The 17099-nt window shown below is 45.7% G+C and overlaps 1 protein-coding gene across 2 annotated transcripts in view; it reads right to left on the bottom strand.

The window, feature by feature from the left end:
* Positions 1-381: 381 nt before the first annotated feature.
* The window catches only part of Arsb (arylsulfatase B), a 157774-nt gene continuing 141056 nt past the window's right edge, over positions 382-17099 (bottom strand). Inside the window, exons 7-8 of one of the 2 annotated variants that reach the window (XM_076927159.1) lie at positions 4012-4134; positions 382-2879 (exon numbers count right to left, since the gene is read on the bottom strand). In XM_076927159.1, coding sequence (XP_076783274.1) covers positions 2614-2879; positions 4012-4134 — 389 coding nt within the window. In that variant the 3' untranslated portion in view covers positions 382-2613. Of the gene's footprint in view, positions 2880-4011; positions 4135-14311; positions 16101-17099 lie in introns of those variants that run through there. The other variant, XM_076927161.1, reaches the window with a different exon arrangement.

The following is a 17099-nucleotide window of genomic DNA, read 5'->3' as shown; positions in this document are numbered from 1 at the left end:
AAATATCAGAGGACACATCTCTGGAGTCAGTCCTCTCTTTCCACCCATCTGTGGGTTCTGCAGCCCGAGGTCAGGTGTCCATCTTGCAGGGTAAGCTGTCTATCCACTGAGTAATCTCAATGGCCCTGACATATTAAAAAAAAAAACTCTAATATTTTTTACTATATTTGTTTAACATATGTATTGAGATATATAATTCACTTAATATAAAACTAGCGAGTCAGAAAGAACGTGGCAGTGGTACTTCTATGACACAAACCTTGCCTTTTTTTTTTTTGTCTTAAAGCACATCAGTACATTGGGTACATTTGTGACATTCAACTACCACTGCTTCTGAACCCTCAGACATCACAAGGAGAGGCCCCATGTCCAAGGCTGACATAGTTTTAGAAAGATTTTATTTTATTTTGTCCCTCAAATAATAATCATGTCATAACAAAGGAACAAGTTCACAAGTTAAATAAAACCATCCTCAAGGTTAAACAAAATCAGAAAGAACTAACATTAATATTTCTAAAGATAGGTTATCGATCTTTTCTTTTTGTACAAAACGTGAACATCCAACGAGAAATAATCTGAAACATACTTATTTTTATTTGTTTTATCAGACAAACCCTCCAGTCATTTTTTTAAAAATCACATTTTGAAAGTTGTTTAAAACCCATTAGTATGTTAATGTTCCAAACACAGTTGAACTGAGGACAGCTGTTCTGAGAATGAGAAGGAAATATCAGATCGGTGTTATGAAGTAGGAACCTTCAGTCTCAGAATACTAAGGGCCACCTATAGCTACAGGAGAAGGGCATAGAGGAGTGTCCAGACCCATGTCTGGAGTAAGAAGTGGCCTGATGGCAGGCTACATGCCAGCCCCTGGGTAAAGGTTGGTAAAAGATGTCATTAACCGTAGCACCATTTTCTTATAATACTCTTACCATAATAAAATACAGAATATTCATGACCAGGAAGTGTTGTCACTGAGCTGAAGATGACTGTGCAGATGATATTGTTTGGTGGTTTTAATTTCTGGTGCTCAGTGAAGGATGGAAGTGGTTATCATTGGCAAAGGAGTCTTCCCAGGAAACAGAATTGTCTTTTGTCCACCCGCAGAGGACATTACAGACCTGCCATTCACTGACTGTCCAGATATACAGATCATTCTTCCACTGGTGCTGAGGTGGGAGGGGACAGCTTTAGGACAGAATAGTAAGGGCTGGAGGATATTTATACTGCCCTTACAGTCAGTACAGTCAGCTCACTGGACTAGTAAATTTCATGGTGACTCTTGTTTACTCTGTGCATTCATTCATTAAAAAAAAAAAGTACTGGCTATCTACTATGTGTCAGACATGTTTGCTGACGTTGGTGATAAACCAACCGTGAAGAAGACAGTGGTGCTGTACTCATCAGCACCTGTATCATCATTCACCCTGCGGTGAATCTGGATGAACTCATATCAGAAGGATGTAGGAGGGTCCGAGAAAGGGTTGAAGGTCAAATAGTGTATCCTCATTCTTCAACGGCAGAACCCAGAGCAAGGCAGTGAAACAGAGACTGGAAGGAACATGGATGGTGTCTCCTCTGCTTTACCAAGATCAACATTCCAGACACTGGCCACTTCATTCTCAGACTGCTCTATCCGTCATCTCAGGGCAAGGGGATGTTATCCTGGCCTTTCTCGCCACTACCTGAGTAAACAGCACAGACCATAGCATACTGGGAGACAGAGCCACAATCTTGACAGACTCCATGCAACTCTGGATAAACCTCCTTAGCAGAGGCCACAGGCCCACAACTCCCATTAGCATGGACATGGAATGACCAGTCCACCTTCCCTGGGCAGAGCTTAGGGCTGCGTTGAAGCTCAGAATGGGTGGAGCAGAGGGGGAAGAGACCTCAGGCACAGGACAGTGAAGTCCAAAGGCATGACAGGAATAGAGCCATATAAGCTGGGTAGCAGAAGCCTAGACAGAATGAACAGTCATGGGTTGGGGGTGAGGGAATAAAAACACATTTAGTTATCATGGAAACCAAAACCAAGGCACAGGCATGCCTCCATGCTGGCTTACTGCAATGGGCTATATGCTTCACAGGGAGATGAGTGACCAAGGGGCGAGCGGGTGAGTCATGGGTGCGGAAAGCCTGAACAAGATCTCAGACAGGGAGCCCTCACAGCCAACAGAACCACTAGCAAGCATCTGCTCCCTGCCTTTCTTACAAGAAATGTGTCTTGCCAATAAAACTGCTTATTAGCAGAGGGAATTCTAACAGCTGACTTGTGAAGCAAAAAGAGCCAGCTGCCCTGGCCTCCAGGACTCAGGGACGACTTCCTATGTCCAGTTCCCAGCGTCTGCAGCTTAGGAAGCAGAATGAATCCAGCCACACTGGCCCCAAGACACTAACTCCAGCCAACAGCAGGAACCTTCCAGATTTTACTGGCTTTCAAAATGTACTGTGGGTTGAAATTGGACTCCTTTGGTGGGTTCTGTAACAAGAGGGTCAGGTGACAGGGTGGGGAATGATAAAGAAGAGAAACCAGGAGAGTAGGGGCCTGAGGTCTAGCCTGAACAGAAATGTGCTCCAGCCCCTTCCTGCCCACCCCCAACTCTCAGAGCCCTACATCCAGGGGCTCCACACACCAGTACCCTTGGGATCACAGCGGGGGTCCAAAGGTGGGAAGTAAGAAGGCACAGAATGTTCATGGTAGTACTGTAGGCGGGAAAGAAGGTTCTGGACAATGTGGGGATGCTCCTGGGACACGTCGTGTCTTTCTTCAGGGTCCTGATTGATATCAAAGAGCCAGAGAGTCTTGGTTGATGGGTCCACCGAAGGTATCTCAGAGACGTTGGACTGAGATGGAGGCGGGAACCAGTAACCACAGCCTGGTAAGGAAATTAAACTTTAGTGGGGGGAAGAAACACTGTTGGTGGGTTCTAATCTCAGGAATCTAGGGACAAGGCTTCCCTGGCTTGTGGGTATGGTCATATATAAAGAAACAAACAAAAACCTTTTGATGTTGAACCTAGATTTGTCCCAGAATATGGTTTCCATGCTATAATGATACAGATCCTATAGCTTTACAAGAGGGACATTTAAAACTATGTATGGGGTGGTGGTAGGACAGGGGTCTTAGTTGTCACAATGGCTGGGGGGGCAGTGAGGATACTCCTGGTGTCAAGCAAACAGCACAACAGTTCTAAGATCTCTTGCAATATGCGGGACAAACCCAAACAATGAACTGTCATTGTAAACACCAAGAACACTCATAAGCTAAGCATTGCTAAACTGCATCAGAGCCTGTGTAAATATGTCATATTTACAAAACAGTGACGCTGTCCCATTTTAAGGAAGGGGGAAGGGAAGCAGACTCCTGCCCCAGCCAGAGCATTGGTGAGGATCTAAAGCCAGCTGGCTGTGCTATGTTTGACAGTCACACATACCTAAATATCCGTATATGTTTATGAAGCACCCAAGTGGGAGATCTCCTCTTGCCCCCACTACAGATAACAACATCCACTCAGAGGAGGGTCAGAATGAGCAGTTGAAGCCATTCCTCCACCCTGTAGCTTCAAAGATATACTGAGAGAGAGAGAGAGAGAGAGAGAGAGAGAGAGAGAGACAGAGAGAGAGAGAGAGCGCTCAGTTTGGTGAGCATTCTCTCACTTTTCTGTTTGGTGTGAAGTCTTTTTTCTACTTAGGCCGACAACAGAAGCTGTGTAATATGGACCAGAGGCTTAAAAGAAGGCCATGAAACCACAAGCAGATAGCTGTTTTCTTAAGATCTGTAGGGACTATAAAAGATATGAAGGACGAGTTGACATTTCATATATCTGAGCAAACTGAGGCATTGGCAGAGAGCCTTGAGGAGCCAGCTAGACAAGGAGGAGGAGGGCTTAGAGCACAGTGATAAGGACTTCCCTTTCCATGGAAATAGCCCAGGGAATGAAGTCCCAGAGGACAGATTGAGGACTCAGCCCTACTCTGGCAGACGCAGGAAGGGGCTAAGTATTCTACCTGGGTGGCCTGTGAGGAGTTTCCAGTTTTTGTATCTGATCCCAGCATGGATAGATGTGTTAAAGGCAGAATGTTCGAAAGGAAAAAAATCGTTCTTTGCTGGAGTCATGTTCTTGCCAGGACCTGGGAAGAAATAGTTTGGAAGAATTAGATTGCTTGTTATTGGCCTGTGTCATTATAAATCAACATTTTATACCCTTCTTGCAGAACAGTAGCCTTTGTTCAACACCAGAGTACAAATGTGTGTCTTGCCACAGAAACGAATCTTTTATTAAATACAAACAGAAAGTATAGTTACATTAGATGTCAGTCATAAACCACCACAAATATAAAGGAAATCCCAAGGAGATTAGAAGACTAATCCATCCTTAAAAAATCACTGCCTCCCGCCAACACGGAGAGACCATGTGCATAGCAGTATCTGTTACAGCAACTGAAGCTGGGCAGTGGTTGTGTGCACGACCACGAGCCGTGTGTGTGTGTGTGTGTGTGTGTGTGTGTGTGTGTGTGTGTACACGTGTGTACGCGCGCGCGCGCAAGAGAATGGTTGTACCTTTGAAGATAGTATATAAAATTATAAAATGCACATTTTATTGAAGTCTCCCTCAAAGTAGGAGAAGTTAAGTGCAGTACAAAAAACTACAGATACATTTTGTTTTTTGTTTTTTGTTTTTTTTTGAGACAGGGTTTCTCTGTGTAGTCCTGGCTGTCCTGGAACTCACTCTGTAGACCAGGCTGGCCTCGAACTCAGAAATCTGCCTGCCTCTGCCTCCCAAGTTCTGGGATTAAAGGCGTGCACCACCACCGCCCTGCCAGATACATTTTTTTAAACCACTCATGAAATTTAAACATTAGTGAGCAACGTTTTTAACTGTTCAACAGAATAACTATGAGTATACAGTTTGCATATGTAAAGTCATGGTGGCTTGAATAGGTTTGGCCCCCTTAAACACAGTGTTTGAATGCTTGGCCAACAGGGAGTGGCACTATTAGGAGGTGTGGCCTTGTTGGAGGAAGTGTGTCACTGTGGGAGTGGGCTTTGAGGTCTCCTAGAGCTCAGGTTTTCCCCAGAGTGGAATTAGAGAGCCTCTTCCTGGCTGCCTGAGGAAGACAGGCTCCTGCTGCTTTTGGATCAAGATGCAGAACTCTCGCTCCTCCTACACCATGCCTGCCTGCACACTGCCGTGCTTCCTGCCATGATGATAATGAACCGAACCCCTGAAACTGTAAGCCAGGCCCAGTGAAACGTTTTCCTTTATAAGAGTTGCCTGGTGTCTCTTCAAAGCAATGGAAACCCTAACTAAGACACATGGATTATATTAATTTATCATTTTAAGGTCTTAGAGCAGTTGGTCAAGTTTCTGAGGGAGCAGTTATTAATACCCATCAAGTTTAGAACCAATTAAGCGCCAGAGCCAGATAGACTGAGCTAAATTATCATCTTCGTACGGATGAAATCGCCTCTGGAGAACATGGCTTCTGGTCACAGTAGAAAGAACTGTGCTAGTAGCTGGCCCTTGGCTTTCACTTAGCCACAGTGACTGAGCTTATGGGCAGTCTCAGGGCTCCCTTAGAGCACGCGGTGAGGCTCGGACTGCTTGCAGACATCCAGGACACGTGCTGGCTCTCAACTTAGACCCAGGAAAGAGTCCCAGCTGAGCACACTCAGTCTGTTATTTTTGGCTTCTTCTCTCATCTGCACAGGTGAAGTCCCTTTAGCTGAGGGCATTGTTTGACCCAGGGTGGCAAGGGATGGGTGTACTCACGACCACGAGGACGGATTTACATATCTATAAGCTTCAACTTTTGGACCTCACCGAATACTATTTAGTCTGTTTTAAGTTCACATTTCTTTCTTAACTTTTCAAACACAGTCAAGGCAGTTGTCCTGGGGACACTTCAGAGGGTCCCCTTGTTTCACTGAACAAGTAGACAGCCTAGTAACTAAGTGCCACCTTGTTTGGCTATGCCTGTGAAAGTACAGGCTCAAAATGCAATGGAAACGGAACAGGGCTGGGGGCGGAGCTTACTTAAAGAGCCCTTGCCCAACACACTCAGGCTCCAGCACCTGCCAGAACACAAGCCAAAACAACAGAGTCCACACTCCACTAAGGAGATGAAAGGCAGGCAGGGGTTCAAGACCAGGCATCCAGCTCACATCGGCGCTTTCAGTCTCATTAGGCACCCACAAGGTAAACCTGGCTGATTTTTTGGTTTTTTGCTTGCAAATATTTTGGCTGTAACATAAATGGATGCTTCTAGCCATGGAGACAGGCAGGGATGTGCATCACAGGAAGGGGGGTCAGGGCACACAGGCTGTGCTAAAACCATGAATCCTCTCCTCTCCGTCATGAGTTTGTATAAAGGGCACATACCAATATCAAACATTTTGGGTATTAAATAAAACAAGCATGATTCTGTGAACATAAACAGAAGGACAGGAACTCAGCACCCCTTACATTTATATACATTTGTTTCTTAAAACAAACAGGAACAGAAGATACCTAAACAACAAGTCTACAGCTAAACGATGAGTGATTCTATTATCTCAACTTTATTTTTCTCTTTTTGAGTGACCGAACACAGAGAACTTGTCAAAGGATACTAACTCCCTAGCTCCGTTGCCGTGTGAACAGATGTTAATATTTTGCCACATTTCCTTCAGAAACTTCTATTACATTTTATTTATTTTACATGAATTTGTATGTGTGTGTGCGTGTGCACGAGTGTATGTGCTTGTATGCGTGTGCATGGGTGCATGGGTGCACAGGCGTGTGTGTGTGTGTGTGTGTGTGTGTGTGAGAGAGAGAGAGAGAGAGAGAGAGAGAGAGAGAGAGAGAGAGAGAGACTGTGGTATGTTGTAGAGGTCAGAGAACAACTTGAAAGAGTTATTTCTCTCCCTCCATCATGTGGATGGGGAGACTGAACTTAGGTTGTCTGGCTTGGCGGCCGGCGCCTTTACCCACTGAGCCACCCAGCCCCACATTTGCTTTTTTAACAGAAGAAACTGGACAACAAGGTCAAGTTGAGGTCTCCTTTGTCCTTGCTCAGTTCTCTATTCCACATGCGGCTGCTCCTAGGACCCCTAGGCATCCCCAGCCATTTCAAAGCACAGGCCCATGTGTGTGCCAAGGAGTACGCACGGCACCGTGTCATACCTTACACGTGTGTTATTATACACATGCTATAGGTAACTATCATTCCCTCTTTAGAGTTCTATAATTATATATGTGTGTGTATTCCTCCTCACTGTTTAAATTCACTGTACAAAATACCTAAGCATGGTAATCTATTTCTCTGCTGATGTTCTCAGCCCACTTCACTTAGTGTCTGGTATTGGTTACCCCGCAGTGAGTGCTGCTGCCTACATCTCACACAAGGGATGGAGCTTCCCTGGGCTCTGTGTCTACAATTGACCACTTGAAGGTCTTTGCTTTTCCATCATAGCAACTGGCTCTTCTATCAGAATACCCCCATTCCTCCGAGTCCTGTACCACCTAAAATTCCTGAAAGAACTTCATCTTTGTGAAGAATTTATTCAACAAGAACCGTTGGTTTTTTTTCAGTGTCAAAGAAAAGAGTTCTTATAAACATCTTCTACGGCTCTGCTGAGAAAATGGTGTAGGTCACAGGTGCACAGGAGGTTGGGCATCACTGGGGCGTCAGGACCCATGGCAGGGCTTCCAGATGTTCCCTCCTTGCTCCACAGGTATCTGTGACTTATCTCTGGACAGCAGAGATGCTTTCTGCCTGCTTTTGAACTCAATGTGAACGAGTATGCACTACGTCACTCTTACTTCTGGCTTCTTTTAATCCAAAAATGTCTAGTCTGACAAGACAGGCCCACAAAGCGGCTACCCTGAGATCGTGTGTAGCAGCGGGAGTCGGCCTGGCTTGGGTACTTCTCCACTGCCATCACTGGAGATAGTCAACTGGTGAAAAGCCAACACCTTTATTTTATGTTTGAGTTTGATTCATGATTTTAAAAATGATATCTATCAATCTATCTATCTATCTATCTATCTATCTATCTATCTATCTATCTAATTATCTATCTACCGATCATCTATCCAACTATTTAGTGTTGTGCACATGATGTGAGTGTGTGTGTGTGTGAACGCATGCCAGGAAGTGTTAGGACAATTTGAGAGCACTGGTTGGTTCTCTTAGGCCTTCCTACATATAGGTCTGATCATCAAAGTCAGGTCACCAGGATTGTTAACAAGAGGCTTAGCATTCTTGATGTTCAACATCATGACAGATTTGCTTCCCTGACCATTTGAGTGTCTTTTCTCCCCCTCCCCCATCTCATGTTTCCTTGCTTTGCCTAATTCTCCAAATAATGCTGATGCAAACAGAGAGAGCAGAATGCAGTCCTTGTGGCTCCTGATCTATGATGATAATTGCAGGGCTTTCAGAATAGACCTCTCATCCCTGTAAGACTCATACTGATAGCCTGAGTGCTCCTGTCAATAAAGGAGTGTTGCATTTTTGTCTCACAGCTTTTCTGGGTCTATTAGGTTATCTTTTTTTATGCCTTTGTTCTACTTACATGGCATGTTTCATTACTTGATTTTCAGACATTAAGCTGATCTTCATCCTACATGGCCACAGTATATAATCTTTCTTTATATATTTATTTATATTCTGTCTATTAGTATTTTATTGAGGATGTTTATGTCCCGATTTATAAGATAACGAATTATTAAAGTGGTGTTTTTTATAAGTTGACGTAGATGTATAGACTGTTGGGTTGTAAGACAGAGGTACAGATTTCTCAGAAAAACAAATGTCAAGGTTTATCTGTCAGAGTGGATGCCAATGAGGATGCAGGAAGGAGCCATCGGTGCAGCAGAGTCTCTCCACCCTCATGCTGTGCAGGAGGCATGGCTGGAGCCTGACTGCTTGGGTTCAAGTATCTATCAGCTCTTCTACTCACTGGTGTGTGATCTTGGTGCTAACTGACCTTCCTGGCCTCAGTACCCTCAGCTGTACAGTGTAGGTGCTAGAATTTACTTTGCAGTATGACTGTGTGGCCCAAGTATGACGATGCATTCAAAATGCATGATAGGAAGTCCATTCTGTGGGTGGTATACAATAAATGCCATTCAGTCTTGGGCAACTCTCTGAATTCCCTAAACTCAATTTACTGTGGGTAAAATTCGTTTAACTACAAGTGAGTTAAGACATATACAGTGCTTTGCACAACATGTGTATATTGCAAGACTATTGTCAACTCTAAAGACACTAAAAGCAGCTGATATGTGTTCTTACTATGTGCTTGGGAACATAAGACAGCATTTTAAGTGTTTCCTGTTTGTTAACCTACTTAATTTCTACAGCGGCAGCAATACTTGGTGATCGTGTCAATATTCATGTTATTTATTTATTTATTTATTTATTTATTTAATCTTCCTATACCAAGGCAGAGAAAAGTAGGAAAAGAAGTGAGCAAAGTGATTATTATCCCAGGAAAACAAAGCAGAAGTGTCCAAGGTTTCCCTTGATATGGGTCTGGAGAGAACCTGTGCTTGCTCCAACCTGGTCCAGAGACAAGACAGAGCTGAAAAAAAAATATTTATGAATAAAACGACAGTTTGGCACTTTGGGGTTTAGTCTCTCTTCTGTGCTACTGTCTGGCCTGTCGCCCACATCCATGAATCTCTTTGCTTTCAATTATTTTACAGTTTACAAAGAGCGGTTTCAAATTTCATTCTCCAACTGACCCACTTGCTTTATCGTTTTTGCCAGCTTGCTTTTTTTTCTTTTATGTTTTAGAGATACAGTCTTACTAGTATCCTGGAACTCGCTGTGTAGACCCAGCCTTGAACTCACAGAGATCCCTCTGCCTCCCGAGTACTGGAGCCATCTTCAATCCAAAGGATGTGTGCTCACTTACTAACCGTGCAATGGTCCCCTTGATTCTGCTTAGCAATGTTAGCTCTTTCAGAAATCTGGTTGTCCGAGTGTTTTCTAATTTAAAATTCTGTCAGGTCAGGAGGAGGCTGGTCACGAGTTATGTGGACCAAACATCTCCTTTTGAAAATCATTATTATTTTATGTATGTGAGTGTTTTGCCTGTGTGTATATCTGTACATGTGGGCTTAGAGTTAGAGACAGTTCTGAGCCTCCATGTAGGTGCTGGGAATTGAATCCAGGTCCTCAGGAAGAACAGTCAGTGTTCTTAACCCTTAAGCTAACTCTCTATCTCTTTAAATATCTCTTTAAATTTACACTAATGTTTAATGTATGTTAACCATTAGAGTGGCTGAATATGTCTTCCTGGTCAAAGTTTAAAGGACCCAAATTCTAAGTGAAGTTCAAGTCACAGGTCCTTCTTGTGCTGGCTGGTGAGAGGCCTCCAGCTGGGAGATGGGATCTCCCGCCAGACCTGACCCCACATAGGCTGCAGCTGGATAGAGACTCCCTGTACATGTGGATCAAATCTTCAGGATGCTCATGGTTCATGTCCCAGTCACTGTGGGCTTGGCGGAGCCTTACACATCCAGATGTGAGTGAGAACACTGTTGTCTTGTTCGCTTTAAAAAATCATTATAAGTCTAAACATAGAAGTTGTCTCCCTAAGAATAGTTCCTTAAATATTATGCTGGCTAGAATAGCCCCCACCCTCTACCCTGCCCTGCCCTGATACTTTGCTGGCCCACTCTGATGCATTGCTGGGGTACTCTGATGGAAAAAGCCACAGTGGCCTCTGCACTAGCTTCAAGGATGTGGAGATCTGTGAAGACTTTAGTGGAAGCAGGCCCCACACCACCACCCTGTAGTTCTAAAAGCAAACGCAGACACCGAGGTGTCTATCGGAGGTCTTGACAACAACTGCTTTTTGTTGCCATAGTAAGTCATTGCATTACTTTGTCTCTGTTTGTAAAACAAGTACAAAAAGACTGCCCAGCTAAGAGGATGAACGTGAGACAGAATCAGAGTTTAGGAGTGGTGAGCCTCGGGTACCATGAGTGTGAAGACCCAGCTTTTGAATCATCTTTCAGTTGCCATTGGACAAAAAACATGGACAGACCGATAAGCTAAAAGAAGTCGTCTTCATCTCTGTGGAACCTATGACCTGTGATTGGCACCCAATAGAGTCAAGGTGGCCTTGTACCACCTGTGTGGTCTGAACCAGTTGCCACGGGAACAAGGTGTTAGAAAGTTATATAGGGTCAGCACATGACCCCCATTTTATATTTGATATCACAGAGCAGGCTCCAAATAAAAACAGAGTGAAGCAGAGAAGTGATTTTTTTTTTTTTCATTCTTCATGTAGACTGGGACCAGCTGAGGCCTTCGGTCACCCTGACACCCAACTCTGGCTCTCTGAGCCCAGCTAACTCAGCCATAGCCAATCATCTGGCCCAATCTGGGCCAACCTAGGCTCCTGGCCCTCTTTCTGCCCCAGAGAACTGATGGTACCATTTCTATCATTCTATCTGCTGTACTGATGTTATATAGTTACTGCTGTAGGACAGTCCCACAGAGGACTTGGTGTTCAAGCAGCCTGTTCCTTGGATGTCCGGCTGCAGTACCGGCAACGTTCCTACAGGTGCCTCCTTTAATTTCCCAGCCCACTGTTTCCACCCTGCCTTCTGTGGGCACCTCGGAGACGCCTCTCCCCCATGCCTCAAAAACAAATCTCTTTTTACTATACTTATCACTGTTAGGAGAGACTGTCCTCAGAACCAACCAATCACCATCTTGGGGAGTTCTTTACTTTCTTGCAAAAGGATCATCCCAATTGGGCTTGTTAACGATTTGCCCATCCCCAAGGAGAAATGATTTCCTGATTGCTTAGGAATCAGAAAGGATAAAAAAAGAGAACAGAGAGAAGACAGCATAGAACTACATACAGCCATTGTCCCCTCAGGAACAGAGACTCATTTACTCAGTTGACCTGGGGGATTGGGGGAGGGAAGGGGGAGAGGAATAGAGATATAGATAGATAGATAGATAGATAGATAGATAGATAGATAGACAGACAGATAGATAGATAGATTGATTGATTGATTAGGGATGGTGCCTGGGGCTTTACATATGCTAAGTAAGTACCTACTGCATATGCAGCCCTCACAGAACTTCTGGAGCTTGTGCTGCCATTGGGCATAGCCAGGTAGAGAAAGATAATTGTGTGTAAGCAACAATGATGAGTATAGCCAGGAGTGTGGGCAGCAGGGGCTCTAGAAATACCAGAGTGGGGTGTTGGTCAGTGCAGGTGGGGAGAGAAGGCCTCCCCAAGAAACAGTGGCTAGCATGGAGTCGGGGGTGGGGGGGAACACTGCTGTTTACAGTGGGCTGAGGTGTGGGGTAGGAATGTGCTATGTGTGCTGAGCTGTGGCAGACCCGGTCAGATCTATACACACAGACATCAGAAATGGTTATTTTACAGTTTCCACTGAAACTTGAATGGCTTGATCAAGATTTTCTTTTAGGTATTTGAAATACCTAAACACATGGCTGGAATTGGTGTCACTGTGGAGGCTTGGTGCTCAGGCTCACTACAAGTCAGGGGCACAGCTGTGGACTCTCCGCTTGCTTACTGTTATTTCGTGTACTGGTTTTTTAAGCTTAGTCTTACAGACAGATTGTCCCAATAATACCAGGGACCGCCTCAGAAGGACAACTCTAATTCGTGTATAAATTTGGAGGAAAAAGTTGAATGGATTCAAGGATCTTCTTTGCATTGGCTTAAAGTCAAGTGAGAGGGTCAAGTGCTTAGTGAGGCCACACTATTTTGGAACTTGGGAGTCCCAATCTGTGAATGAAATTCAGACCTAGTCATTTGTCCTCAATGAGCCAATTAAAAGAACCAAATTAAAAGGAGGAATCCGAAGATTTGTCTGATGTCACCAGATTATGAAGAAGGACAAGGTATGGGGACAGCAACTCCTCAGGTCCTCTTACAGGTTCTGAAGTAAGATCAAGCTCAAATAGAGAGCCAATGATACCCACATCAAGGCAAGGTGTGGTCCCACCCACCGCTGACCATCAGTATCTGGGTTTAATCTCATCCTGTAAGGTGACCTCCGACAAGATGTTAAAACTGTGAAATCCCTTTCAGGGAGACAGGTCCCCAGTCCTTTCTGTCCCCTTTCCTCCTCCTAGCATGAGATTCCTAGGGAAATTCTCATCTCCTGGGGGCCTATTGTTTCAGTAGTCTGTCCCTTTAGAATATTATCTCTGCCACACCAGTTACCACCCAGTCAATGCCAAGGGAAGAGAACTTGGTGTGCACAGGCAGTGCGTGCATATGTGGCCTGTCCAGTGTTATGCTGGAAGGCAGAAGACTGGACTAGAAGAAAGAGTGGAGAGAGAACAGGAAAGGAGAGGTGTTGGTGCTGGGGAGACAAGAGGAGGGTGCCCGGAAAGGAGGAAGCAGTGGGAAAGACTGATGGACCCCCTGTGCAATCACAGAGGGTTTAACAATAGTTTTGCCTTTCCTTCCCTGCCCTTCCCCCATCTCCCCTCCTCCACTGCCCCCCACCCCTGTTCCATGTCAGTTTTCCCCTACAGGTGAGGACACAAGGAGAGAGTGAAGCTCAGGGTGTAGAACCCAAGCTCCAACTGTAAAAACACTTAGCAGGGGCGGCCTGTCTGCCATTAGAGTCTGGTCCTTCCTGGACTTTCACCGGATTAGTGCGAGTTTTGTGTTACACCCACACTACTGAGTTAGAATCCCGTCTGTCCTTGGCGAAATCCTTACAACCTGAAACAGGAGTGTCGGGGAAAAATAGGCCAGACATGAAGCTAATCAGAAAAAGGTGGAAAAGGAATTACAGATGTTATGTATTACCTATGGGGGAAATCAAAATGCTCATTATTTTTATATATGCACTCCACATGATGTGTTTCAAATGAATCTGAGTCCATAATTTTCAGTTTACAAAGTCAGCTTCTCTGACACCTACTCACTCAGTCCGTAGCTGATATTTTAAAAGTCCTCGTGAAAAGACAACTCTGATGTGGCTTGCTCAACCTAGACAGAGCTCCGTGTTAATCACTGCTGAATTGTGCATAGTGACTACTCGGAAAGGAGCCTGTTTATGGGACGGGGAACTTCAACAGTTGGGTAGTATCTGACACTAGCCAGGAGTGCCAACTGAACAATGTCAGGCAAGAAACAGAAAGCCAGCATCCCTGAACTGTCAGCTGGGGACCACACTGAAAAATGAAGCCGTACCATTGGTACCCGAAGTAGACTGCATGTTTAGTTTGTACTAAATCTTGAAGGATTTATTTGATACATTTATTTATCTATAAAGCAGATCCTATCTTGATCTCTGTAGCTGCTACATACCAAATCTTCAGACTAAAAGAAGCTAGAGTGTGACCAGTAATGAAAGGATGCCTTGGTTCAAATACCCCACATTGTAAATTATGCAATAAACACGTGTTTCCAGGGAGAGTCCAGAGGAGATATGGCTTCCCTGGGAGGGCTCACAGGCGGGCTGGGCTCTGGACAAGATGGATGTGGCTGGTTATGAAAACCTGAAGATCAGTCGTGATGGCACATGCCTGAAATCTCAGCACCTTGGATGTTGAGGCCAAAGAATCAAGAGTTTAAGCCTAGCCTGGGCTACATTGCAAGATCCTGTGGATGGGGGGTAAAGTCAGGCTGGGATCCTGGCAGAAAGACCATCTCTCCTTTTGCAAAGGTCTTGTCCCTTCAGAGTCTCCTTTTCCATCACAAGTGAGGAAGATGCTTACAAAGGCGGCGCTGCCGAGTCCTTCCAGTGCTCTCTACTCTCTCAGAACCTGGAGCCTACCATTCTGCTCAGCTAGCAGGAACCAGCCACATTGTTCTAGGAGTCTGTGTCCGGAGTGAGTGCTAGTATTTAGGCAGTGGCATGCCCAACCAGTTTTAACTTGTTACTGAAGATGGGGACCCTGGTCCTTACTCTGTGTAAGGGCTTTAATCCACTAAGCCATCTCCCCATGTGATGGTTGGAATCTGCTTGGCCCATGGAGTGGCACTATTTGGAGGTGTGGCCTTGTTAGAGTAGGTGTGTCATGGTGGGTGTGGGCTTCAAGACTCACCTCCTAACCATGTGGGAGCCAGTCTTTTCTTAGCAGCCTTCAGATGAAGATGTAGAACTCTCAGCTCCTCCTGCACCATGTCTGCCTGCATGCTGCCATGCTCAGGCCTTGATGATAATGGACTGAATCTCTGAACATGTAAGCCAGCTCCAATTAAATTCTGTCCTTGTAAGAGTTGCCTTGGTCATGGTGTCTGTTCACAGAAGTAAAACCCTAACTAAGACACCTGGATTCCTCTTTTTTTTCTAGCCTTCTCTGTTCATCTTTTAATTGTTTTCATTCTTCCTGATTAGAACTCAACATCCCACCAGGTATCTTAGACTTCATGATCTTACCACCTACTTACATTCCTCTCTCTGTGGAGTCCTTTACAGCTCTGACCCCAGTACTGACCCAGGTATCATGTGGCCAGCATCCGGCCAGGACCAACCCAGTACCACGTGGCCACCATCCAGCCCTCTTGCTTCACCCTCTCACTGCCCCTTCCATTCAATTCTGCATTTTCAGAAAAGGAATTTACCATTTATCTCTCAATTTTGACCTTGGCTATGAACTAAGCTTCAATCTTCAGCCCCTCCCGCTCTCTGCAGTTTATGGATTATCTGGCTCCGTAACCTTTATAGGTGCTCACATGCCACAGGTCTTTTGTTAGCATTGTGGCCCAAGGGAATTAGAAAGGTCAGAAAGATCCTTTGTATTGGACAGTGAGTTCATCAGGAAGCTCCCATGAGCATCCCCTTTCTGGTGCACTCGTGGAAGCACTCTGGTGTTCCAGACTCCTCATCCAGGTGTGTCAGCCTAACGTCCGCCTGCTGTAACTAAAGTGGAAGAATTATATCGGCTGGGCAGAGAATGGGGCAAAGCATGGGATGCTACAGAGAGCCAGTGCGGAACGATGCAGAGGATGAGAACTGGGAACTATGATGCTTGGGAGAGTGGTCACGGAGAGGATCCAGAAGGTAGAAAAGGAGACTCGGGATCTGGTTGGCAGGACAGCATGGAGACAGTGACTTCATTGGGCTTCTAGTTATTTTTTTTTCTTCCTAAAATTGAAAATGAGTTTTGTTCCAACATAATATATCCCCTTTACAGTTTCCCTTCCCTCGACTCCTCCAGTTCCCTTCTACTCCTCCAGTTCCCCTCTACTCCTCCAGTTCCCCCCTCTACTCCTCCAGTTTCCCCTCTACTACTCCAGTTTCCCTCCTCTACTCCTCCAGTTCCCCCTCTACTCCTCCAGTTTCCCCCTCTACTCCTCCAGTTCCCCCTCTACTCCTCCAGTTCCCCCTCTACTCCTCCAGTTCCCCCTCTACTCCTCCAGTTTCCCCCTCTACTCCTCCAGTTTCCCCCTCTACTCCTCCAGTTTCCCCGTCTACTCCTCCAGTTCCCCCCTCTACTCCTCCAGTTCCCCCCTCTACTCCTCCAGTTCCCCCTCTACTCCTCCAGTTCCCCCCTCTACTCCTCCAGTTTCCCCTCTACTCCTCCAGTTTCCCCCTCTACTCCTCCAGTTTCCCCATCTACTCCTCCAGTTCCCCCCTCTACTCCTCCAGTTTCCCCTCTACTCCTCCAGTTTCCCCCTCTACTCCTCCAGTTTCCCCCTCTACTCCTCCAGTTTCCCCTCTACTCCTCCAGTTTCCCCGTCTACTCCTCCAGTTCCCCCCTCTACTCCTCCAGTTTCCCCTCTACTCCTCCAGTTTCCCCCTCTACTCCTCCAGTTTCCCCGTCTACTCCTCCAGTTCCCCCCTCTACTCCTCCAGTTTCCCCTCTACTCCTCCAGTTCCCCCCTCTACTCCTCCAGTTTCCCCTCTACTCCTCCAGTTTCCCCTCTACTCCTCCAGTTCCCCCCTCTACTCCTCCAGTTTCCCCTCTACTCCTCCAGTTTCCCCCTCTACTCCTCCAGTTTCCCCTCTACTCCTCCAGTTCCCCGTCTACTCCTCCAGTTTCCCCCTCTACTCCTCCAGTTCCCCCTCTACTCCTCCAGTTTCCCCTCTACTCCTCCAGTTCCTCCCTCTACTCCTCCAGTTCCCCCCTCTACTCCTCCAGTT

This window comes from Arvicanthis niloticus, chromosome 29 (assembly GCF_011762505.2).
Source record: "Arvicanthis niloticus isolate mArvNil1 chromosome 29, mArvNil1.pat.X, whole genome shotgun sequence".
Taxonomy (NCBI): Eukaryota; Metazoa; Chordata; class Mammalia; order Rodentia; family Muridae; genus Arvicanthis; species Arvicanthis niloticus.
The sequence above is the reverse complement of the archived record's forward strand: the minus strand, read 5'-3'. Positions and strand labels throughout refer to the sequence as shown.